Source organism: Dipodomys merriami, unplaced genomic scaffold, assembly GCF_024711535.1.
Source record: "Dipodomys merriami isolate MVZ:Mamm:240054 unplaced genomic scaffold, mDipMer1.0.p SCAF_4, whole genome shotgun sequence".
Lineage (NCBI taxonomy): Eukaryota > Metazoa > Chordata > Mammalia > Rodentia > Heteromyidae > Dipodomys > Dipodomys merriami.
In genome coordinates, this window is record NW_027205603.1 from 84,276,321 (window position 1) to 84,302,394 (window position 26,074).

Sequence of the window (26,074 nt, forward strand, 5' to 3'; positions counted from 1 at the left end):
TCTGTTATAAACAATAGAAACTAATTTCCAGCAAGCCTAAGCACACAGAACATTATACAACACATTTTTTTTTTTTTTTGTCGGCCGTGGGGCTTGAACTCTGGGCCTGGGCGCTGTCCCTCAGCTCTTCAGCTCAAGGCGAGCACTCTACCACTTGAGCTACAGTGCCACTTCCGGTTTTCTGGTGGTTTATTGGAGATAGGAGTCTTACGGTCTCTCCTGCCCGGGCTGGCTTTGAACCGTGATCCTCAGATCTCAGCCTCCTGAGTAGCTAGGATTACAGGCGTGAGCCACCAGCGCCCGGCTATACAACACATTTTTATAACCCCCAAATTTACTGCTTACACAAGCACATACTTCCTCTAGGCACTGATCGATCAAGGAGTATGCTCAAACACATCAGAATTCTGTGATCCTCTTCTCCTGAACATGTCTTCCTCTGTGTTGGCTTCCTCTTTCAGCAGGCTCTCCCTATGTGGTAGGATAGGCTTCCTTGAGCCAACACATTCCCAGCTGTGCTTGAAGTCAGTTTGAACAGGGTTTCAGTCACTTGCAAAAAATAAAACATAAACCCCAGAACTCTTTCTCCTGATAAGAAGAGCCAGGCATAGTGAATAGAATAAATAAAGACAAGAGTGGTAAGAATTCTTCTTCTTCCTCTTCTTCTTTTTCTCCTTCTTCTTCTCCTTCTCCTCCTTCTCCTTCTCCTTTTTCTCCTTCCCTTTCCCCTTCCCGTTCCCCTTCTCCTCCTTCTCCTTCTCCTTCTCCTTCTCCTCCTCCTCTTCCTCCTCCTCCTCCCTCTCCTTCTTCTTCTTTTCTTCCTCTTCTTTTCTTTGGTTATACTGAAGTTTTAACTCAGGGCCTCACACCTGCTAAGCAGGTGCTCTACCACTTGAGTCACATCCTCCAATCTTCTGATTCCTCGTGTTCTTTGGGGCCTTGCTCACTGATCATGTCTGTCCAATACTCACATCCAGGGACTTACAAGGAGATCCCCTTGGAGGCTACCTAGCTCGTCAGTATAAGCTGATGCAAAGTCTCCTTCTGTGGAGGTCAAAGAGTCTCATATGGTCAACACTGTTTTAAAGCATCTTAAAGTAGAATGTCTCATGGACAGAGGTACAAAAATGTTAACAGTAATGCTGAGGAAATTTGGAAGATGAAGCCTAGACTGCTAGTGCTCACCCAATATCAGGTGAGTTCCGTGGGAAGGATTTCCTCAGCAGGAAGGCTAGGGCCACTGACAGGTTAGGCTAATGAACTATGGACGAAAACAATTTGTGTTACTTCCATTGAAGGCATTGCTATAGTTTTAGAGAAGAGAGGCTGCATGTGCAGACCAAAGGCTTCTAGAGTGCTAGACAGAATACAAACCACCTTCTGACTTCCGGTGCATGACACAGAAGACAAGCACCAGGTCTGGTCCAGTCTGCTTCCAAAGCTTACCTGGGTGTCTACACATAATCATGACTTCTTTGAGCCTCAGTTTCCCTCCCTTTGAATTGGGTGTACAATAGTTTCACCACAAAGCAATGATAAAGGCATGAGGTGATATGTGCATATGTCAAAACATCAAATTATATTCCAGAGATATATAAAATTATAAAGAATCAAGAAGTAAACAGGAAGGTTTAAGACAGAGATTGAAACGGTCCTAGCAGCGTCGCTGAAAACGTTGGAGTGAAGTAGGGGTACCTCAAGCTCTTAAAGGTTGCATGGTAGAGCACCTTACTTGGAGCTTAAAGGGTCTTGATTGGCTCTCTGGCTTCCAGTCAACTCTTACTTTTCCTTTTTTTTTTTTTTTAATCACAGAAACAAATTATTCAAAATGCTGAAGTGTCATCTCAGAGACATACAGCTTCTTCCTGAGCTCTGATGTAATATAATATTTAGATGATTTAATCACAGATAGTGATCTGTTAATTCAGGTACCCTATTGCATGACCTAAATTCTTTCCATCTCATTCAACTCAGCTTTAAGCCAGTTCTACCAAGACAAGGTCCACATGCTGGTTTTCTTTGACAGAGATTTTTCTTCAATGAGAGCAAAAGAATGGTGATGGTTTTATCTTGGTTTGTTTTGTTCATCGTAGGCAAGTGAAAAGAACATAATTCACCATTCGTGCCAAGAAGGCTTCACTCTGGATCCTTCTTATTCTGTGTTCCTCCCTTTCTCCTGAACTGTCTTCCTCCCTACTACAATCTGATCTCTGAAAACTTCCTACTGGGCTGGGCAGGGGGTGGGGAGGTGGAGTCCAGGTTAGCGCTGTGGTACAGCTTTTGGCACAAGGCCCTCGGCTTGATCTTCAACACTGAAAAAGAAAATTCTTTTTTTCTCATTATTTTCTTTCTTTCTCTTTCTTCCTTTCTTTCTTTCTTTCTTTCTTTCTTTCTTTCTTTCTTTCTTTCTTTCTTTCTTTCTTTCTTTAAATTATCTTTAAGTAGTTGTGCAAAGAGGTTTCAATTCAACAAGTCGATTTGTGAATACAGGACAGTTTGATCAAGATCGCTCCTTTCTTTGTTCTTCTCCCTCATCTCCCCCCCCCCAAGCTTCTTAGTTCTATTTTCACATAATGTACATTGAGTATTGAGATTCTATTTGATCACCGTTCCCCTCTTCATTCATCCAACCCTCTCCTCCTTTTGAGTTCCAGCCTCCTTAGCCAAATCTGAATGAATACTCACTTCCTGGTATTCACTGAGTTAAACTGTAAGTCCAAGAGAGTTCTAGCATTGGCATCCTCCCTGCATACATCACATTTGAGTCATTTTGTGTATGTGTGTGTGTGTATTTGTGTGTGTGTGTGTGTGTGTGTATATATATATATATATATACATACATACATATGTACCTAGCTCTGTGTATATTTTCATACATGCTTATAATTTAAATCCAACTTCCACATGTAAGAGAAAACATGCCCCCTTTTCTCTCTGAGCCTCAGTGTCTTCACTTAACATAATTTTCAGAAATAACATTCTTACCCATAAGGCTTTTCAACTGAACTCTTCACTGGTCACCCAAGACATGGCCACTGACCCACTAGGGTACAGATAAGGGAAGCTGTGCAAAGCATTCGTTGGTAGAAAAATGACTGTTAATAATTGACTTTTGAGGCCTCATCTCATTTACTCCTCTATGAAGGAGATGTTGTTATTGTGCTTAAAGACAAAAGAACCAAGGACCAAAGAGTTTGAGTAATATAGATTACAGGTAGAGACCCGAGGATTGGAGTCTGTTCTCCAACTATGACCCAGCCCAATTCATGTACTATGAATCTTTGGATAAAGATCCCATTGTTTTCTTCCTGTTCTGGTCCTTCCATTGCCACGTGAGAAACTACCTCTTCCGCCTGCTTCAAATGCTTGATTGAACTGATGTCTTTTAGGACTATTTGGTCTAAGCAAGCTCTCTAACCTCCTCGTGTTGTACTAAACTCTTTTTCAGGATGTAATGGCGAATGCTATCCATCTGAACGAGTCACTGTAAAACACTCTCTGGTGAGAAAGAACTCTGACCTCCCAGCATTCACCACGCCTTCTCTGATTGGGACATTCGTCTTAGATCTGAGGTCCTATGTCCCACATACCAGGGGCCACCTGCACAACTTTTTATTATACCACCAGGTGTTGCCCTCAATTGTTCTGATAAGGCATTAAAAAAAAAGTACCAGCTACAAAACCATAGTCCAGCTGTATGTTCTTCCGTCTTATCTGGGAATCCATTATCAGCAACATTATTGAGGCTGTTCTTCCTCTAATTCTCTCCCCAGCAATGCTTTTCTCCTTTAGGACATGTTAAGATGTGTTTCCAGTCTTTGCATAAATAGGATGGTTGTCTCTCACTGTTGAGTAAAAAAATGAGTATTCGAGCAAAGCTTTCTTGTGGACTGGGAATAAATGCAGGGCTGATACGGGTCTGGTTAATCCAGCTCTCTCATCTATTCCGGGATTCATGTAAGTCACTACAGCCTCTTTTCTCTCTACCTTTAATAATGTGGATCAAGGGCCTTACAAATGGCTCTGGCTAAGTAATCCCGCTTCCGGACTCTACCATTAGAAAATGACTCTACATTTAGAAAAGTGTTATGCCCCAAACGCTCTATATCCATATTATATAGCATAGCAAATCAATAAAACAATTCAAATACTTTTTATTAATAGGGTTTGAACTCAGGGGCTGGGCTCTGTCCCTGAGCTTTTTCATTCAAGTTTGGCACTCTTCCACCTGAGCCACAGCTCTACTGCTGGCATTTTGGTGGTTAATTGGAGAAATGAGTCTAGCAATTTTCCTACCCAGACTGGTTTCATATCACAATCCTAGATTCTTGATTGGCTAGGATTGCAGGCATGAGCCACCAGCACCAAGCTCAGATATTATTTTTTAAAAGAAGTAGTTAAATGAACTATTTTGCAATCACCTAATAGCATATTTGGGGCCACTTAAAGCGTACTTTCAATTGTGTTTGGCTATTTTTGTAACACAGTCTTGAATACAGGAAAGGGAGGATATAAATGTACATTTGTAGCATGATTACAGGTACATAAAGTAAAAACTTTCATTTGAAAGGAAGATGAGAAGTATAAACATGCTAATAAATAGGTGTTTCTTATGGTAAGTCTAGGGTACTGTGAGTGAGGTTGTGCTGATTTGGGCAGGAAGCTCAGGAAATACCTCGCAGAATATCTGGAAGATAACCAAATAGTAGCTAAGGAACAATACTCAACACAGAAAAGACAATCTACACAAAGCTCTGAGTCAAGAAAAACAGGATAAATCTGGGATGTTGAAGTACTTACAAGTAAGAACCAATGGTACATTGAACAGTCTTCTTTGGAAACTGAAACTACTATGGAAAACCAGCAACTGATATTTCCTTATGAAGAACAAGGGTTAATTTCATCCTTTGAAAAGAAAGCATGTATCTCAAAATCTGAAGCAGGCATCAAAGCAGTAATAATAAGCATCTCTCCTAGTATCAATGCAGAGTTAGGAATTCTTTACAACACTCAAAACATTTACGGCAGGACCAGCAAATGGTCAGTCAGCCCGTGAACATATGCTCAGGCTATGAGTCGACAGGAAAGGAAAGTCAATAGGTACAATGATGACCAGGCATGGGTGGTTCACACCTGTAATGTTAGCTACTCAGGAGGCTGAAACACAAGGATCATGGTCCAAAGCCAGCCCAGGCAGGAAAGTCCATGAGACTCTTCTCCCCAGTTAACCACCAAAAAGCCAGAAGTAGAGCTGTGGCTCAAGTGTTAGAGTTGCTAGCCTTGCACAAAAAGGTCCAGGGACAGTGCCCAAACCCTGAGCTGAAGCCCCAGGACTAGCACACAACAACAACAAGTCACACTAATGTGATAGAGGGCAATTGCTGGTGAGCAACTGGTATTGAATTTTATAGCCAAAAGGTAAACCAATCCAAATGACCATCAATGGATGAGTGGATAAATAAAATTTGATACATTTCCTACAATGGAATACTATTCAGCAGTAAGTAAATAAATAAATAAAAATGCGAGTGCATGCTGCAATCCAGCTAGATCTTGAAATGACTGTGTGAAAGGGAAGAAGTCAGTCACCAACAACTGTATATCACGTTGCATGATTCCATCTAGATAGAACAGCCAAAATAAGCAAGTCTAAGACAGAAAGTTGGTGTTCGCCTGAGGCTGGAGATATCAGGAGGAAAGACGAGCAAAGGCCACTAGGCACAAGGTTTCTTGGGAGAGAGAAGAAAACATTTAAAATGGATTTCAGTATTTCAGTGATGGCTTCACAGTGCTGTGTGTAAACTAAAAAATCCCTGCACTATGTGCACATTTAGCTAGTAAGTGTTTGATATGCCGATTATCTCAGAGTCTGTTGTTATAATAGGGGAGGAGGAATAAGGGCCAGGCATAGGGACTGTTGGCTACAATTACCATCATTAAATACTTGCGTGCACGTGTGTGTGCAGGTGCATGCTGCTATGAAGACTTGAACTCAGGACATGGGTGCTGTCTCTGAGTTTTTTTTTTTGCTGAAAGCTAGTACTCTACCATTTAAGCCACAATTCCACTTCCAGCTTTTTTGGGTGGAGGTAGATAAGAGTCTCATAGTCCTTCCTATCCAGGCTGGCTTTGAACCATGAACTTCAAATCTCAGCCTCCTGAGTAGCTGTAATTACAGGTGTGAGCCACCAGTGCCCAACATTAAATACTTCTTAAATCCCTCCTTTCTGAAGATGATAGAGTAGCAAATGATAGAGTGGGTGAGATTGATTGGAATATATCATAAACATATATGGAAATATAACAATGAAATCCCTCATACAATTAATGTAAACTAATAAAAAATTTTTAAAGCAATTGAGAACCAAAACTTGGAGCACATACCTATAATACTAGCACTCAGAGGCAGAAGTATGAAAATCTCAAGTTGGAGACCAGCCTGGACTACATATATAGAGACCTTGTCTCAAATAAGCAAGCAATCAAACCACTAACAAATAAATCTGTAAACAAATTTTTAATTGTCTACTTCTCCCCTTCATCCACATGGAAATACAAGCCATCAGATTCTCAAACCTGGCTTTTCAAGGTCAGTCATTTGTACTATGAAATAGATCACCTTTTAATTCTTTCTCTTTTTTTTGGGGGGGGGGGGTGGTCCGGTCATGGGGCCTGAACTCTGGGCCTGGGCACTGTCCCTCAGCTCTTCAGCTCAAGGTTAGCGCTCTACCACTTGAGCCACAGTGTCACTTCTGGCTTTTTTTTCTTTTTGCTTATGTGGTGCTGGGGAATTGAACCCAGGGCCTCATGCATGCAAGGCAAGCACTCTACCACAGAGCCACCTTCCCAGCCCTACCTTTTAATTCTTGTCACCTATTTTTAAATATTATAAGTGCTTTAGAGTCAAAACCTAACATCTGAACCAACATACAGCAAGCAAAAACTTTGGCCTTCAGACAAATTGACTGTTTCTATTGTAATTTTGTTGTTGTTATTATTACTTATTTTTTTTAAATCTTTGAGAGTAGCTCTCCATAAACAGCCCAAGCTGGTCCTGAACTCTTATACTCCTGCTTCTAATTATGGATTACTGGGATTACAGGCTTACACTACCACACTTCACAGGTTTTAATACTTGAGTATGGTTCCCAAAACATCCCAGCCATACCCCACCCCTGCTCTTCCACCTCTCCCCCACCCTAAATTTAAGCCACCTTTAACTTTTCTCCTTACCACCTGGACCCACATTTACTCAAGTTACAAAGAGAGACAGACTTCGCACACAAAGATCCCAACTCATTCTTGAAGGTAAGTGCAGAGGGTGCTATCCCCAGGAAAGCCAATTGTAACCCCCTTCCAGAACAAAATGGAGAGCTCTAGTCAGAACTTCAATACTTTCTTATTTAGTATTTAACCCTCTAACAAATCCCAACTAGTTATTTCAGTTTTATGGCAAACTGTCTTGGGCCAACATCTAAGCTAGCTACCCCCAGCTTCTCCACCCACCCACCCAACCAGCCGGCTCTCAAGGTGTCAATATAATTACTTCAGGAGTTGAATGGCAAAGGGTGAGGAATGGAAGGAAATTGCCCCCCTGCAATTACATGCTTTATCAACAAAACCAGTGGCATTCCTTGCATAAATTATTATTTATCCATGGAATTCCCCTCTGCCTGTTACCAAATCAACCCTTCAACAACAACAACAAAAAAAAAAAAAACCAAATTCTTTGTCGGGCCTGTGAAGTCCCCTGGCCCATTTCCAACTCCATCTCTTCCACCTCCCGCCTCCCACCCCCAGCTACAGCAAAGGTGAGAACTCCAAGACAGCCCTTACAGCAAGGGTGGCTGACACCCAATGGATTCCCATGGAGACCCAGGGATGGAGCTTTCCAGTCCCTTTGGAAGAAGGAGTATAGACACGTGTCCGCTTTATTTTGCAGACTGGAGTACAGTGGCCATATGTTTATGCAAACACAACGCAATGGGCAACACCCAGACCCATCTGAACCCTAATAATAAATCCCTCCACACACAGACCACATCAGTCAGCCACTCAGGTACACCCCTCGGAGTTCACTATGCACGCGATCCTGGAATCCCTGCAGAAGACTGAGGTAGGAAATCCCATCTGAAATCCCATGAAAGCATGAAGAAATCAGAAGCTCTAAGGTAAACAACATGCCTGGTCCTCGGGATAGCAAACATCTCCTTTTTTAAAAAAGAATCTTTTGAATTATCTTTAAGTGATTGGACAAAGGAGTGTCCATACATGTCATTTTGTAAATACAATGCATCTGGATGGAAGTCATTCTTTCCTTCATTCTTCCCCATCTCTCCCAACCCCATCTCCCCTCAGTTTTCCTCATTCCATTCTCACATATGTACATTAACTCTGACTGCACCTTTCTCCCTCACTTCCTCTCTCCATTTGTCTACCTTCCTCCTCTGTGCCTCCCTGCTCCCGGCAGAGCATGCCCCAGTTTCCTGGTATGCATTTTGTTAAACTGTGCTAGTTGTTCAAAGGCATTACACCATTGGAACTCTCTGCAGCATTCACCAAACCTGGGTCGATTTGTTTTTGTATGTAACTTCCACATTTGAAAGAAAACACGCACCCTTTCTCTTTCTGAGCCTGACTTACTTCACTTAACATAAATTTTAAGGGCGTACATTTTCATTGTTGAAGACAGTAACTGACAGACAGCTAGAATTATTGTCATTTTGTTCTATAAATGGGAAACTGAGGTCCAAATCAGTCAAGTAATATTTCTCAGGCTTCATAAGCAGGAGAAGTCAGTGGCACAATTTGTGTGTGTGTGTGTGTGTGTGTGTGTGTGTGTGTGTGTGAGTGTGTGTGAGTGTGTGAGTGTGTGTGTGCGTGCACGTGCACGTGCACCTGTCCTGGGGCTTGAACTCAGGGCCTGGACACTGTCCCTGAGCTTTTGTGCTCAAGGCTAGTGCTCTACCACTTCCAGGCACAGCACCATTTCTGGATTGGGGGTAGTTAATTGGAGGTAAGAGTCTCAGGAACTTTCCTACCTGGGTTGGCTTTCAAATGAGATCTCCTGAGTAGCTAGGATTAGAGATGTGAGGTGCCTGGCTGCTTTGGTATTTTCTCCCCCTTCCCTCCCCTCCCTTCCTGGCCCCCCAACCCAGCTGTAGGCTTGAACTCAGGGCCTGGGTGCTGTCCTTGAGCACTTTTTGCTCAAAGTTAGCACTGAACCACTTAGAGCCATAGCTCCACTGTCAATTCTCTGGTGGTTAATTGGAGATGAGTCTCATGAACTTTCCTGCCCTGGCTGGATCCTCAGATCTTAGCCTCCTGAGTAGCTAGGATTACAGACTTGAGCCACCAGCACCCGGCTGCTTTGGTATTTTCTATGTTCATCCATTCTGTGAAAGTGTTGATAACCTACGTAACTGATCTAATAGCGGCCCATTGCTTTGTCTTTGAAAGTATTGTGAGCAGCTCCAGAGGCTGCTTCCTACCGCCACATCCCATACCTCCCTCCCTTCTTTTTTTTTTTTTTTTTTAAATTTTATTTTATTTTATTTGAGAACATACTGTACAGAGGGGTTACAATTACATGGGCAGGATAATGCATACATTTCTTACCAAGCATTGCAGCCTCCTCCTTTGTTTACCCTTCACCTCCCTTCCCAGCCTCCCCCCTCCCCCCACCCAATTATACCCCCCTCCCCCCCCACACCGACATTGTAAAGCTGGTTTTGACATGACATTTTGTACTTCTCATTGTTGCAACAGGTCCACCTGAATCCTTAAACGACTTGTTTGTCCCCATCTCCTCCACATGTTATACTGACATCAAATATAGTGAAAGCGGGGGTTACACTGTGGGGGAGGGACATACAAAGCAACAAAGAGATAATCTTATAAATGAGTTCCTCCCTCCCTTCTAAACGAGGATTTTCCCCTGGGCAGGATTCTAAAGCTGGGAAGAAAGTGACCTGCAGGGGGCGCAATTTCCAGCTATTATTGAGAGTGTTTGCATTTTATTCTCTTGTATGTGAAGGAATCCATTTCTGTCCACACAGACTGGCTCTTGCCTTCACGCCAAAAAGCTGGGGGTGACTGTATAAAAACACGTGAGCAAGGCCCCACTCCATGGCAGAGGAGTCACTCTCAAAGCTTGCCTCTCTCTTTCGATGAAACTGAACGGGCCAGGCTACCTTCAGCTTCGAAGCCCCCTCTCCTTTCTCTCCTCTGTCTCCCAATGGCCTTGCCTGGTGGCAGGCACTGTGGCAGATTCTGCGAATGGTACCCTGGGGCTGTGGGATGGAGATAGGAATGTAAGTGAAATCCCATAAATGATCCCAATTCCAGAAGCCTCTCTCTGGTCAAGGTATCAGACACCAAAACCCACAAAGGTGACAGCGCTGTGTTACACAACATGAAAGATGGAGAGATTGGTCAGAACTCTGGAGGGCAGGGGAGAGTAGAGGAGAAGTATAAAGGAATGCACCCAGCTGGGTTTCCAGGACTTCAAAGTGGACCTCAGCCCTGAGGATATGGTTTGCTTCCTCATAGGATGTTTTTGTTTTTGTTTTTTTAGTTAATTGCCAACATTATCATGAGGGCTTGTGTTTGTGCAGGTACAGGGCCTGGGTGTGCTGCCCTTACCTTCTCTCTCTCTCTCTCTCTCTCTCTCTCTCTCTCTCTCTCTCTCTCTCTCTCTCTCTCTCTCTCTCTCTCTCTCTCTCTCTCGGCTATAGCTCTACCATTTGAACCACAACTCCATTTCCAGCTTTTTGGTAGTTCATTGGCGATGAGAGTCTCATGGGTTTTCCGGGCCAGGCTGGCCTTGAACAGGGATCCTCGGATCTCAAAGTAGCTAGGATTTACAAGCATTGAGTCCCCAGTGGGTGTTGATGTTTGTTTGAAGGAAAAGACTTTTTCCAAGGGGCAGATGAGCTCAGCAAGAAAGCGAGGCAGGATTCAAGAGAAGCCCCGCCCTGCCAAGAGTCCAGGTACTGCCCTGTAGTACTGGTCACTATCGAAGCAGAGAAATCATAACCCAATTCCTTGAGTCCTATTAAATAGGAGCAATGTCTAACTAACTCTGGCTTCTGGAGCTTCTAAAATGGGGCTGTTTGCAAGCAGAATGATCTAAATTACATTACCCGCTGGAGACAGGAGAGGGCTTTGTTAGAAATTAGCCACCCAAGTGTGGTATCTGTGATTCCCTGCCTCAGTTTCTCATTTGTATCAGTCCACAAAAGTTCCTGCTGGATGGGGAGAGGGATATAAATTTCATACAACTCACATATGATATACTAAAAATATGGGAATTAAAATAGTTGAATACATAATCTTCAGCTAAATCTGGGACCCATATGAACAATTGCTAACGTGTACTGTGTGTGCCAGATAGCAGGCAGTGTGTTAAATTCATTCATTAGCTCACTTAATTCTTAGAGTATCGTCAATTGGTTAGGAACTTAGGACAGACCCCCAAGCCAAGCTGATTTAGCAAGCTTTAAATGTACTAGATTTTCAGACAGCCAAACAGTAATTGAGAAAGACTATCAGTCTAAGTTGGGTAATGGTGGCTCACATCTATAATCCTAGCTACTCAGGGGGCTGAGATCTAAGGATTGTGGTTCAAAGCCAGCCTGGGCAGGAACGCCTGTGAGACTCTTATCTCCAATTAACCACCAGAAAACCAGAAGCAGCACTGTGGCTCAAGTGGTATAGTGCCAGCATTGAGCAAAAAAGCTCAGAGACATTGTCCAAGCCCCAAGTTCAAGCCCCAGTACCAGTCTTTGAAAACAAGACTGTCAATCTACTCATTTCTACCAATTGGAGTATGAGCATCCAGCTGGCCTTTCCGAACGGGTTAAGTAAGCATTTGATGTGGGCTGGCCTTGTGACAGTTCCTCTCACAGAGCAGGGATGGGGGAAGGGGGTGCGGGTCCTCCCCTGGCAGCTAGCAAAGGCCACGGTGCCCATTGTAGCTAGGCATCCTCTTGATCCTACCCCGAGAACGAGCATCTATGTTTCACCATGCTTTAATCATATGCATTCCAAAACTTCTGCAGACTCTGTTGCTTTATGGTTCTGCAGGATGACCACAGGGCAGGGCCATCACAATCGCGGAAGGCTGTGTGGATTAAAGAGGTTTTAAGCAGGAAGAAGGAGACTTGGTGCATAGATACACCAGGAAGACGCCTTGGTTTGGAGGAACTGCCTGTACAAAAGTGTGGAGGGTCAATCCAAGTGACTGGAAATAGACCTGTGTCTCAGAAGTGCAGAGTTGGTGGGAAGTAGAGTAAGATACCCAGACCCAGAAGGGCCTGAATTCCAAGATCAGGAAGTGGAGTCTACATTTGGGCCATCTGGAGGCCACTGAAGAATTTTAAATAATAAGGAAAATGTATCAGCTTGCAAGCATGAATGCAGATGGAGAGCCTTGGGAGAGCCTTGGGGGGTGGGAGGGCAGGGCCTAGGAGGAATCTACTACAAGACAATTCTAGCAGCTACACAGTGGGGATGAAGCGGAAAGAGAGACAATGGATGTGATCAGGGAGACAAAAGACAAACTGGATGCACAGGATTAACATCCAGAGCTTGTAGAGTTACTTCTGGAGTCTCAGACCCAGTAATGTTAACATTCGGAACCCAATTGTTCTCTGTGATGGGGGCTACCCAGTGCTTGTCATCTTCCCTCAACCCACTAAGTACCAGTGGTAAGCTTTTCACTTGGAGACAAACCACAGTCTCCAGACATTGTCATAGGAGCAAAAATTGCCTCTGGGTGAGAACTACTGATTTATGGAGGCAAAGGCATGGTCATTTCCAGAAACCTGATAGTAAATAAAAGTTCAGTAGGAAAATGGGAATGAGGCCATTGGTTTTGGTGATTGGTCACTACTAGATTCCTTCACAACAGCTTCTTCTTTAGTAAAGTCCACGGTAAAGACGCCACTGTAAAGGGAAATAGTCAACTTGAAAGAATTAGAATGAGCACCAGACATGAGTGGCTCAGGCCTATAATCCTAGCTCCTTAGGAGACTGAGATCTGAGGATTTGTAGTTCAAAGCCAACTGGGCAAAAAAGTCTAGGAGTCTCTTATCTTCACTTAGGCATCAAAATGCTGCAAGCAGAGGCATGGTTCAGGTGGTAGAGCACAAACCTGTGGAAGGGGTGACATTGGTCACAATGCACTGTACTTACTCATCAGCTGACATGTTGATATCAAACCCCTCTGTACAAATGACTGAAAGATAATAAAAATGAAATAAATTAAATAAGTAAAAGCCAACTAAGAGCACAAGGCCCTGAGTTCAAGCCCCAATACTGACACTGAATAAATGGATATAGTTAATTAATAAATAAGCAAACAAAGAAATAAGAGCAAGCATGGATGAGCTGCTCTCAGAAGTCTGTCTCTGAAACTGAACTCCGAAGCAGAAATGTCCCCCGCGGTGTCTCCTTTGCAGTTTCCTCTCCCTCCAGCCCAGCAAGGGTCCATCTGAAGGGACATATGCTGCCCAAAAGGACCATCACAGACATGTGCTGAGTGTGGAAAAGTCCTGAGATTGGCTTGGGTTTGGCACTGATGGAACAATAAGCCGAGCCTTTGAAGCCAAGTCAAACAAAGGAACCATTTGTCTATGTGGATTGTTAGGAAGTCAAGCAGGATTACAGCTCAGAACTGAAAGAAGGCCAAGCTGAGATGATGTGGCTGAGACCCTTCTGTCAGGGTCTGAATTCTAGAAGCCAGTGGGCAAGAAAACAATCACATTTACGCAGTGCAACACAAGAAAGGCAGGCTCTGGATACTATACTAAGAATAGGGACTAATTTTTTTCCCCTTTCTGGGGTTTCTTTCATTTATGCAGTGTGCTAGAAGGATGCATGGGAAGGGATAATGGTAAAATAACAATAATAACAGACCTGGGCTCCAGTGGCTCATGCCTGTAATCCTACCTACTAAGGAGGCTGAGATCTGAGGACCGCGGTTCAAAGCCAGCCGGGGCAGGAAAGTCTTATCTCCAATAAACCACCAGAAAACCTGAAGTGGCACTGTAGCTCAATAGCTCAAGTGGTAGAGGGCTAACCTTGAGCTGAAGAGCTGAGGGACAGCGCTCTGGCCCAGAGTTCAAGCCCCACGGCCAACCAAACATAAATAAATAACAATAATAACAAAATCATGCTGGGTTTTGTTGTTGTTGTTTGTTTGTTTGTTTTTGTCTTTTAGTCAGCTGTGGAGTTGTAACTCCAAGTCTGGGCACCATACCTGAGTTCTTTTGCTCAAGGCTAGCGCTCTACCACAGCTCCACTTCTGGTCTTCTGGTGGTTAATTGGACATAAAAGTCTCCAGATTTTCCTGGCATTGAACCACAATCCTCAGATCTCAGCCTCCTGAGTGGCTAGCATTACAGGTGTGAGCCATCGGTGCCTGGCTAAAACCGCAATTTTAAATGCACGAAGATTTTCTTTACTGGTTTCTTTTTTTTTTTAAATAATTCTTCTGGAGTAATGGCGTTGAGTTTTACTCATTGAGTTTGTCCACTGGGGTGCTTTTCTGAGCTTAATTCCTTGGAGACATGGCTGACACTCCCCATCCAGCTTGGGTTTTTGCTGTTTTGTCTTTTGTTTCTGAGTTTTTTTGTTGGTGGTGGGGTTTTTTTGTTTTGTTTTGTTTTGTTCTGTCAGTCATGGGGCTTGAAGTCAAGGCCTGGGCACTGTCCCTGAGCTCTTTTGGCTCAAGGTGAGTGCTCTACCACTTTGAGCCACAGTGCCACTTCCAGTTTCTTGTGGTTAATTGGACATAAGAGTCTCATAGACTTTTCTGCCAGGGCTGACTTCAAACTGGGATCATCAGAACTCAGCCTCCTGAGTAATTACAGGAAGATTACAAGCATGAGCCACCTGGCCCAGGTTGGTTTTTAATACAGTAGCTCTTCTTTCAAAATGATCTTTCTTTTAGGGATAATATATATATGCATATATATATATATATATTTCCAGATATCTATCTATATAGAAATAGATAGCTAGATATATAGATATAGATATGTGAGATATATATATATATATATATATATATATATATCATCCTCTTCCTTCTCCTCTCTCCCTAACAGGCCTCTCTTGAGAGATGTTTCAAACAATGATCTAATCATCTTGAGAGGTGTTTTGTTTTTTGTTTTTTGTTTTTTACCATATCTCTAGGTTGGAGCTACCTTCTGGATCACCCTGGGTCCAGTCTCTTTCCAGATTAGTGACTGCTCTTATCAACTTATTGATCAACTCAGTTAGACATTCTTTGTTGTTGTTTTTGCTGGTTCTAGGGTTGAACTCTGTCACTTTACCACTTGAGCCCCTCCTCCAGTCCAACTTTTTGCTGGTTGTGTTGGAAATGATATGTTTTTCTCTATGGAAAACCAAAGAAGCTTTTTCAAAGACCCATTTTTTTTTTCTTAGAAACTCAACTACTTCCAACAGAAAACAGAATCCTCAAAAGGGAAATCATAAGAGTCACAATGAACCTGAGCAATGGGCCAGGAAGCCACCTTCTACTGAATTCCAAAAGGAAAAATTTGAGCAGAAATATCAAGAGTTCTCTTACAAGTCTCCTTTTAAAGCTGAACAAGGGGGCTGGGAAGGTGATTCAGTGGTAGAGTGCTTGCCTTGCATGCATGAGGCCCTGGGTTTAAGTCCTCAACACCACATAAGCAGAAAAAGCCAGAAGTGGCACTGTGACCTGGTGTAGCCCCTGCAGGGCTATATTGTCAGACTTTGGCCAAAAAACTAAAAACTATAAAAACCTCAACTGCTACCTCCAGGTATCAGGATTAGAGCTTTGTTATTATCATTGTCCCTTTCTTTTTCTACTTAGAGTTTATTTTTACAACAAATCTGTATCACTTGGCCATTCTAAATGCTATTATAAGCCCAGTCCTGGTGGCTCACACCTATAATCGCCAGTCCAGGTGGGAAAAGTCTGAGACTCTTATCTCCAAACAGGCTCAGGGACAGTGCCCAGGCCCCAGGACTAGCAAAATAAATTAATTAATTAAATTTAAAAAGTAAATAGTTATTGGTATCTTCATAGCCTTTTCAACTAAGTAAATGCTTTTTGTTGATTATGGACTTTAACTGCAGCCTGGGTGCTGTCCCTGAGTTCTTTTGCTCAAAGCAAGCACTCTTCCACTTTGAACCACAGTACCACTTCGAGTTTTCTGGTGGTTAACCTGAGATAAAAGTCTCGCAGAATTTCCTGTCTGGGCTGGGTTTGAACTGTCAACCTCAGATCTCAGCCTCCTGAGTAGCTAGGATTACAGGCATAAGCCACTATCGCACTACAATATATCCTTAACATTATATCCTTTAACATGGTTGAGCTCTGACTTTTTGTTTCCTTCTATGTAAAATGTGAATGTCCCCATCTTGCTTAGAGCCAAACAAACAAAAACCCCTGGAGAGGGGCTGGGAAGGTGGCTCAGTGGTAGAGCGCTTGCCTTGCATGCCTGAGGCCCTGGGTTCCATTCCTCACCACCACATAAGCAGAAAAAACCAGAAGTAGCACTGTGGCTCAATTTGTAGAGCGCTAGCTGAAGAGCTGAGGGACAGTGCCCAGGCCCAGAGTTCAGGCCCCATGACCGACAAAAAAATAAATAAATTTTTTTTAAAAACCCGGGAGAGTCTGACCTTAAAATGGCCAAAGTACTCTATTATATTCACAGATGAAAACAGAACAGCAAAACCTGTCAAAATTATCTTTTAAGATGAAGACAGTGGCGGATGAGAGAGTGACGCAGGGTGTGAGGCTGGGGGGAGGGGGGTTACGTTGCACACATGTGTGGAGATGTCACAATAATCCCCTCCTTGCACAACGGATGCAAGCTATTTAAAAAAAAAAAATCTTTAAAATACTTGCACTCGAAGTGATGTCACCAGCCTGAGGAGAGTAGAGTCCCCACCCCTTGGACGATGTCTAGGCCTAGAGTCACAACTACCCAGGACTGGCAGAATGCAGCCTTCAGACCTTAGAATACGGGATATTTGCCATCCTTAGTAAATTTCCAAAACTAGCCTCTAGCTTGAGCTACACTAACTCTGGTTTTGCTGTTGTTTGGTTGTTTGGTTTCGAGGAGGAAGTGCTGCTTTCCCTGAGCCTCCAGCAGAGTAAGGTCCAAAGCGCCAAATTCCTGGGAAATCACTCCAAGAAGCCTCTTCCAGAACCCCGGGGCCACACTTCCGGGGCAGGTCCCAGGGGAATCCAACACCACCTTGGCAGGTCTTTCACAATAACAACCTACTTGTGTGCTGTGTAACATTGCTGCACAGTTACCTGGGCTTGTGGCTTGTATGCATCATCTGATTTTAAATGAACGCTTTATAAACGGGTCCTTGCTGCTTTGGGTTGGATGGGAGGACTGCTGTTTGTTTCTGGTTTTCTGTGGGGTGTTCTGGGTTTATTATTGTTGTTGTTATTGGGGGGTTTGGGGGATTGCACTGGAATCTTTTTTTTTTGGGGGGGGGAGTCCGGTCGTGGGGCCTGAACTCTGGGCCTGGGCGCTGTCCCTCAGCTCTTCAGCTCAAGGCTAGCTTTCTACCCCTTGAGCCACAGCACCACTTCCGGCTTTTTGCTTATGTGGTGCTGAGGAATCGAACCCACAGCCTCAGGCATACAAGGCAAGCACTCTACCACTGAGCCACCTTCCCAAGCCCCCTGCACTGGGATCTTAAACGCCTCTCTTCACTACAAAAACTTGTGTCTGGTATTCCCCTTCCCTTTATTAAATTAAAAATAAGGAAAATTGCCGGGGAATTGGTAGGGCTCACAGGAGAGCTGCCCAAGGAGACTGAGATCTGGGGATTGGAGTTTGAAGCCTGCACGAAAACTCTCTATGAGACTCTTCTCTTAATACTAAAATCCAAAACGCCAGAAGTGGACAAGTGGCTCAAGTGGTAGAGCACTAGCCTGGGGGGGTGGGGGGGAGAAAGAGAGGGAAGGAGGGAGGGGAAGGAAGGAAGGAAGGAAGGAAGGAAGGAAGGAAGGAAGGAAGGAAGGAAGGAAGGAAGGAAGGAAGGAAGGAAGGCACGCAAGCCCAATTAAAATCTAGTAGTCTGTTCTCAAACTTGGAGGCTAGAAGCTGACCTGTTTCTAAGTAGTGGGGGCTGAAGCTTGCTTTAGGGTTGTGTAGAGGTGTCCCCCACCCCATGTGTGTGCCTGTAAATTAGTTCGTTTCCCATTTCAGACTATCTCCTGCAAGTAGGGATGGACGGTCACTTCAAACCTGTGTTCCCTCCCTAACGCTCGGCCTTCCGGCAGTCGGCCTGAAAGGTGGCTGGAAATTTGTGTAAGGACACCCTCCTCCATCCACCCCTTCTCCCCTACTCCCGACCTCCTACCTCTGCCTGGAAACCCAGCCCGGCGGCGCCCCGCCCCCACCCGACCTCCGCCCGGGGTCGACAGCCGGGCGCGGCGAGGGCCGCGGCCGGTAGAGGGCAGACTTACTTTACTTTCGCAAACGCGAACGCGGGTGTCGCCGGAGGAGGGGGGTGGGGGTGGGCGGGAGAAAGAGGCTTGGCCGGGGAACCCAGCCCTCGGATTGGTCGGCTACGCCGGGGCGCTGCCGAGGCCGCGAGGAGGCCCGGAGTCCCGAGCTAAAGCTCCCCGCTGCCCGGCGCCGCGAGCGCGGTGGGAGCGAGGCTGCTCGGGAACGCGGGGCTGCGGCCGGGCGCGGTGACCCGGCGCGGGCTTGCGCCCCCCGAGGGTGCGCGTGCGTTTCCTTTTGTGTTAAGGAAGGGGTCCAGGGGAGACGGTTAAACACCTTTGGACGGAGGAGCCTGGATGGGAGCGCGCTGGCGGCTGCTGGTGTTAACTGTCCAGAAATAACATAAAGCCTCAGACCCTGAGAGATTGGGCAGTGGGGAGCGAATTGCAGATCCGTGCAGGGGGCGAAGCAACGCCTGCTTCCGGCTGCCGTGGAAGGGGTTCGCTTTGGAGCGGGTGGGGGTGTGCTCGCGCGTGCAGATTGCCCACGGTGCGCTTCACTGCGGGACCCCAGACAGCATCACGCACCCGGGGCTGGGCCCGGGGCACCTTCCCTCCCAGAAAACCCCACCGGAAAGGAGACCCCCTCCTCCTCCTCTGATGAGATCAATGAACGCGTTTATTCATTAGTGCGTTACCTTCCGTTTGCATCTGCAAGATGTCAGTTTATGAGCACGACCGTAATAAAAGGGAAAAGAAGACTCGGAAAGAAATCAAAGGTCGGGGAGGAAAGAGTTAACGGTTTTCTTCACGAAGTCTCCGGTGGACTCCCCCGGGGCCGGCTTTTCAAGCTCTCCTCCCGCCCATGGGTGCGAAGTCGGGTCTCGGGGTTCGGGCTCCCCAAGTACCTCCAGTGCTCTTCCCGGTGGGTGGCGAACGGGCGCCTTCGGCTCGCGCCCCGCCCCAGACCCCGCAGCGCGGCACTGGTGGGGTCACCCGCGCCGCCAGGGGCTGGCAGCCGGCGGAGGAGGCGGGAGGGACCTCGCCCAGGAGGCTGGGGTGGGCTGAAGTCGGGGTGCGGACCTCCCTCCCCACCCCCAGGGGCGGGCACCCCTCCCCCAGCTGCGGGGAGCTGTGCGGGATCGGCGCGTCCGGAGTCCGCGCAGGGCGGTGGCGGTGTCAGCTCCTTTGCCAGCAAACGGAGGGGAGGGGGCTGATTCGGAGTCGAACGTGTCCGATCCAGACAGCTGCACAAGTAGACTGTATCACACACACACACACTCACACACACCACGAAATATAGCGGGTGTTCCTTCCCAAAGCGCCTTCCAAGTATACGTGGCATTGAACTGCAGCGTGATTTTAACCCCCGGCCATCCCTTTCCTTCCCCACCCCTCCCCGCCCGGGCCACGCACTGGGCGCGGGGCTCCCCAATCCCCCTTCCTTCCCCCTTTCCTCGCGGCACTGAGGCTCCGAACGCCTCTCTTCTCGCTGCCCGGGAGAGCGCGCCTGGCGATAGGGGAGGGGAGGACGCGCGCCGCGGGGCAGGGGACGGGGCAGCGGCTCCACCTGCAATGCTGGACACGCACGCACACACACACACACACACACACACACACACACACACACGCAGGCAGCCTGGTCCCCGCGCCGCGCCCGCGCAGGAGCGGAGAAAGGGAAAGCCCGAGCAGGGTGGTAGGCGCGCACAGTTAATTCATCCGGAGCTCCGCGTACGGTGTTTACATCCGAGCCGGGGAGCGCCGGGCTCGCCGGGCCGAGTCTCCTCCCCCTTTCCCCGACTCTCCACCAGCGCCCCTCCCGCTTCCCAAAGCAGAGGGCGGGGCCCACAGAAAGATTTTTTTTTTCTTACACATCCACGCCCACCCACGGCCCTTTATAATAGCCGGGTCCGCGCGGCCGAGGACCCCCGCCCCGCGCTGCGCGCCGCCCGCCGCCGAGCCCGCTGCGCCACGGCGGCCCGCCGCCCGGCTCTCCCCTCCGCGCCCCCCTTCCTCCTCCTCCTCACCCCCGCCTCCGAGAGGGGCAGGGCGTTGCAGAGGCTTGGCGGGAAAAAGCCGAGGGGCGGGATCTGCGAGGCGGTATAAAAGCGGCTTTGAGGGGCTTTTTCATCCGACTCGCTGTAGTAATTCCAGCGAGAGGCAGAGGGAGCGAGCGGGCGCGCCCGCCTGGGTGGAAGGAAGGAGGGAGTGAGGACCGGCGCGCTCCGGGGCGTCCTGGGAAGGCAGATCCGGAGTGAAGGGGGGGGACTTCGCCCGCGGCCCCCGCCGCCAGACCCTGCACCCCCCGCGGCCCACCGCCCTCGCCACATCCGTGAAACTTTGCCGGGTTTCTGCGGCCGGACTGTGCTCTGGAACTTACAACCTCCCCAGCTAGGACACCACTCTCCCGGACGCGGGGAGGAGAAGACTGCTGCTGCCCATTCGGGGGGACCACTTTTCCTCGCCTTTACCCCAAGACCCGCTTCCCCCCCCACCTCCTCCCCGGAGAGCCTCGTCTCCGCAGCTGGGGGTGGAAGGCTGGATTTCCTTCGAGTGGTGGAAGATCCGGTAAGCACCCCGCTCGCTGCGTTTCTTCGTGCGTTCTCTCCCCGGGTTCAATGCTGCGGCTAGTCCAGTGTCCAAGTCGGGGTCGTCTTCTCTCCCCTCCCTGCGCTAAGCTCTTGGCACTTTTCTTCGGAGTAGTTGGGAGGGTGGAGGTCTGGGGGGTGGTGAGGGAAGATAGGAGGTCGGGGTTGGGTGACTTGTCAAGGTGAGAAGGGGGAAAAGGAAAGGAGAATCGGGGGGTGCCCTTGGAAACTGGGCTTCAGAGGGATTTTTGCGTCTTTTTTTCTAGTACGTACGCTCGTTCCCGGCGGGTTGGATATGACTGCGTTATTGCATTCATTGCTGTGGGGGTTCTTTTTTGGGGGAGAACAGAGGGGCGGACATCTGCTTCGCAGTGGCCAGAAAAAGCCCCTGACAACCCGGGCTCCTGGATGAAGAAGGGGCTCCGCCACTGCGTGCGAGCGAGGCGCCCGAGCCGCGGTCCCCCGTCCCCGGGAGGACCTTTAAATTTCGGCTCTGCGCATTTCTGACAGCCGGAGACAGACACTGCGGCGCGTCCCGCCCGCCGCCCCCCAGACTGGTTCTCAGCAGAAGTTGAACGCTGGCTTTGAGAAATACAGTGATCATTGTAGAATTTAAAAACCTGATCGCGTTGGTGAAGACTTGGTGCGGGCAGTAGCGCCGGGGAGGAAAGGCGAGGCTGGGAGGGAGTCGGGGGGTGGAGGATCCCTCCGGTTGACTTAGGGGTGGCCAGGGCAGATCTCCCACTCGGCCTTGACTCCCTCTCGCCGCGATCGCGGGTGTCCCTGCGCCTCCTCTCCCCCACCCCTCCCCACGAGATGAAGGGGGGGACGGGCGGGGAGCCGAGCTCCGGGGCTATTCGGGAACAGCTGCTACCCGCGGCTGGGCGGCGGAGGACGACGCCCCCGCTCGGGGCGCGGAATCGCCGCGGGGTCTCCAGCGCCGCCGCGGCGTCGAGTGTGTAAAGGGAGGTGTCCCCGGTATGATTATTCAGTACCCCCTTTCTATTTGATGGAGGGGAGGTGTTCGATTCCTGCCCCCCACACACACACATATACCCTGAGATTAGAGCTCGCCAAGTCCCCCCCTCCCAGCCATCTCCGAGAGAGAAAAAAAGCCGGCGGAGGAAGGAAAGGGGGGGCGTGCTGGGGGTGGGGATGGAGGAGGCGGGGAAGGGCGGCGGCGCCGGCGGGGGCAGCCGCGCGCGGCGACGGCGCGAGTGGGGCCGGGTGCGGCGCCGGCGCGGAGCCGGTGCGGGAGGGGAGGCAGGGGGGCGCGCGCGCGCGCCGGGGCGCCGCTCTCCCCTTTCTCCTTCAGGTGGCGCAAAACTTTGCGCCTTCGCTTTGGGCAGATCGCTGTCTTTCCCCGCCGCCGCCGCCTCGGAAACGGGCCGAGGCCCCTGTGGATCACCGCGGAGCTCGGCTCCCCGACTGCGCCCGCAGAGCGCCAATGAGGGCGGGGACTCGGCGGGCGCCACACAGCTGGCTTGCCAAGTGCGTGCCAAGCTAGTAGTAGTAGTAATAGGGGGTCGCCTAAAGGGAGGAAAAGGGGGGGTGTCCCCCGACCCGGCGTCGTCTCGGGAGAAGCAGAGGTTCGGGGTCGTGGTGCGCGCTGCTGTGTTGGGGTTTTTGCACACTCACAAGAACCACTTAACTCAAAAATATCCCCCCTCTTTGTGCTCTTTCCGCCCCCCCCCAAAAAAAAACAACCACCGCCACCACAACAGGCCTCCGCGACCATGCCTCTGAACATCAGCTTCTCCAGCAGGAACTACGACCTGGACTACGACTCGGTGCAGCCGTATTTCTATTGCGACGAGGAGGAGAACTTTTACCACCACCAGCAGCAGAGCGAGCTGCAGCCGCCCGCGCCCAGCGAGGATATCTGGAAGAAATTCGAGCTGCTGCCCACCCCGCCCCTGTCCCCGAGCCGCCGCTCCTACGTGGCCGTCGCGTCCTTCTCCCCCCGGGGAGACGATGACGGCGGCGGCGGCAGCTTCTCCACGGCCGATCAGCTGGAGATGGTCACCGAGCTGCTGGGTGGAGATATGGTGAACCAGAGCTTCATCTGCGACCCGGACGATGAGACCTTCATCAAGAACATTATCATCCAGGACTGCATGTGGAGCGGCTTCTCGGCGGCGGCCAAGCTGGTGTCCGAGAAGCTGGCGTCCTACCAGGCTGCGCGCAAAGACAGCGGCGGCGCGAGCCCCGCCCGCGGCCACGGTCCGGGCGGCGCGGGCAGCGGCGGCGGCGGCGGCGGCGGCGGCGGCTGCTCCTCCAGCCTCTACCTGCAGGACCTGAGCGCCGCCGCGTCCGAGTGCATCGACCCCTCGGTCGTCTTCCCCTACCCGCTCAACGACGGCAGCTCGCCCAAGCCCTGCGCCTCGCCCGACTCCAGCGCCTTCTCGTCCTCCGACTCTCTGCTGTCCTCCACCGAGTCCTCCCCGCGGGCCAGCCCCGAACCCCTGATGCTACCCGAGGACACGCCGCCCACCACGAGCAGCGACTCTGGTAAACCGAGCCTCCCACCCCACCCCCACCACCAAGACCCCGGGCTTGGGGGGGACAGGGTAACCTGGACATTTTCTCCTGTGCGCATGGGCGCCTAAATCCAGCTGGCCACTTGGTCCCCAGACCTGCCTTGCTCTGGTCTCCAGTTTGGAAGGCGAAATGGTGCATCTTGGGAGCTCTCTCCATCTTTGGACCCCTGAGCAGTTAGTCTCCCCTCCCCTCCCTTCTCCTCCCGCTCCCCCCCTCAGTCCTTCCCACCCCTCAGGAATTTCATTTGGGTTCTCTACTCTCCTGGCAACTCAGTCCACTCCCTCCTAACTCTCTAAAGCATTATAATTGCCCCAAGGGGCGGGGGATGGGAGGGGGAAGAGATGAGCTGCAGGTATAGGTGAATGGAATTACCTCCCTCTTACCTTCACTTCCGAAAGGAAAAAGGTAGGAATTTCAGAGGCTGGGCCTCTCCAGCCCAGGCTCTAGTGAAAGTCCCTGGAGAAGTGAGGGGCAGAGCTACTGCCTTCCCCCCCCCCCCCAACCTCCACCCCTTCCAGCCTATTTGAATGCTTCAAAGCAAATCCTGGCCAAATTGGACTGTTTCCCCCCCCCCATTTCCCCCCCTCAGGATTCTTGGCAAAGGCTCAAGATTACTTTTTTTTTCTTTTTCTTTTTTTGCCCTTCCAATAAAATAAGGAGTTACTGAAGTCATACCAGATTCATAGCACTCCTTTACAGCACCTGAAGGATTTTGGTAAAGTCCCTTCAAGATGGGAGGTGCTTGGGAATGTGTTTGCTTTGGGTGTGTCCAAAGCCTCTTTAAGTCTTAGGTAAGAGCTGGCATCTTTGCCAGTTTACCAGTGCCATAACCCAGCTGCCCTTCTCCCGCCTTCCTGAGGAGAAGCAGGGAAGAGTTGGCAGGATTCTATCCAAGTCCTTTTCCAACCGACTTAAGTAACTTTATATTTGCATAGCAGCAATTTAATCTGGCCTTTGACTGGCTTTAAGGAAATGTTCACTGATTTCCATTTTCTTTTCTTAAAGAGGAGGAACCAGAGGATGAGGAAGAAATCGATGTTGTCTCTGTGGAAAAGAGGCAGTCCTCCACCAAAAGGTCAGAGTCAGGGTCATCCCCTGCCGGGGGTCACAGCAAGCCTCCTCACAGCCCGCTGGTCCTCAAGAGGTGTCACGTCTCCACTCACCAGCACAACTATGCTGCACCCCCCTCCACCAGGAAGGACTACCCTGCGATCAAGAAGGCCAAGTTGGACAGTGGTAGAGTCCTGAAACAGATCAGCAACAACCGGAAATGTACCAGCCCCAGGTCCTCAGACACAGAAGAGAATGACAAGAGGCGGACACACAACGTGTTAGAACGCCAGAGGAGAAATGAATTGAAACGGAGCTTTTTTGCCCTGCGCGATCAGATCCCAGAGTTGGAAAATAATGAGAAAGCCCCCAAGGTAGTTATCCTGAAAAAAGCCACCGCGTACATCTTGTCCATCCAGGTAGAGGAACAGAAGCTTGCTTCAGAAAAGGACTTACTGAGGAAGAGACGAGAACAGTTGAAACACAAACTCGAACAGCTGCGGAACTCTTGTGCATAAACATGTTGGACCGATGGGAGGGAGGGACTGGAATTGTGTGTATTCTCACTCCTTACTAAGGAAAAAGATATTACTTCCAGAGGGGGGGAAAAAACTGCAGCGACTCTTTATGTTTAAAAGAACTTGTTTCAATGATGCATGATCAAATGCAACCTCACAACCTTGGCTGGGTCTTGAGACTGTAAGGTTTAGCCATAATATAAACTGCCTCAAATGGGACTTTGGGCATAAAAAAAACAAAACAAAACAAAAAAAAACTTTTTTTTATGCTTACCATCTTTTTTTTTTTCCTTTAACAGATTTGTATTTAAGAATTGTTTTTAAAAGAAAATCTTAAAAGTTTACTGTTTTCCTGTGTAAATAAGACCATTAAATGTAAATAACTTTAATAAAACGTTTATAGCAGTATACAAGATTTCAAACCCTGTACTATAAACCATAATTTTTTTTATTTAAGTACATTTTTCCTTTTTAAAGTTGATTTTTTTTCTATTGTTTTTAGAAAAAATAAAATAACTGGCAAATATATCTAATAATTGAGCCAAATCTTTTTAAGTTGTGAGTGTTTTGTTTCACCCAGACACACAACACACCTTTCTTCTCATTCCTTACAAATGAACAGAATTGGACCGTTACGTTACATAGGCTTACATAGTAGAAGGAAGGCCAGAGTTTTTCTTGGGTCAAAAGGGGCTGGGCCCCAAAGTCTTTAGATCTCAGAATTAAAAGATGCCTTCTTTGAGATGGTAATAACATCCAGAGCTGACCATTTGGGAAAGGGCCAAAGTGGGTGAGAAGGTTAGAGATAGGGAAAGAAATGCAAGAGGTTAAAGATAACAGGCCTTATACAAGGTGGGAGAAAGACTGGGGGCTGGGAAGACTTTAGACTACAATGCCCTTCCATT

General features: G+C 48.4%; 1 protein-coding gene across 1 annotated transcript; it reads left to right on the forward strand.

Annotated features, from left to right (window-relative positions):
- Window positions 1–20,620: 20,620 nt before the first annotated feature.
- Window positions 20,621–25,704, forward strand: Myc (MYC proto-oncogene, bHLH transcription factor). Its single transcript, XM_069991397.1, has 3 exons — window positions 20,621–21,040; window positions 22,785–23,571; window positions 24,607–25,704. The coding sequence occupies exons 2-3, from the start codon at window positions 22,797–22,799 to the stop codon at window positions 25,167–25,169; spliced, it is 1,338 nt and encodes a 445-aa protein (XP_069847498.1). The 5' UTR covers window positions 20,621–21,040; window positions 22,785–22,796; the 3' UTR covers window positions 25,170–25,704.
- Window positions 25,705–26,074: the final 370 nt, after the last annotated feature.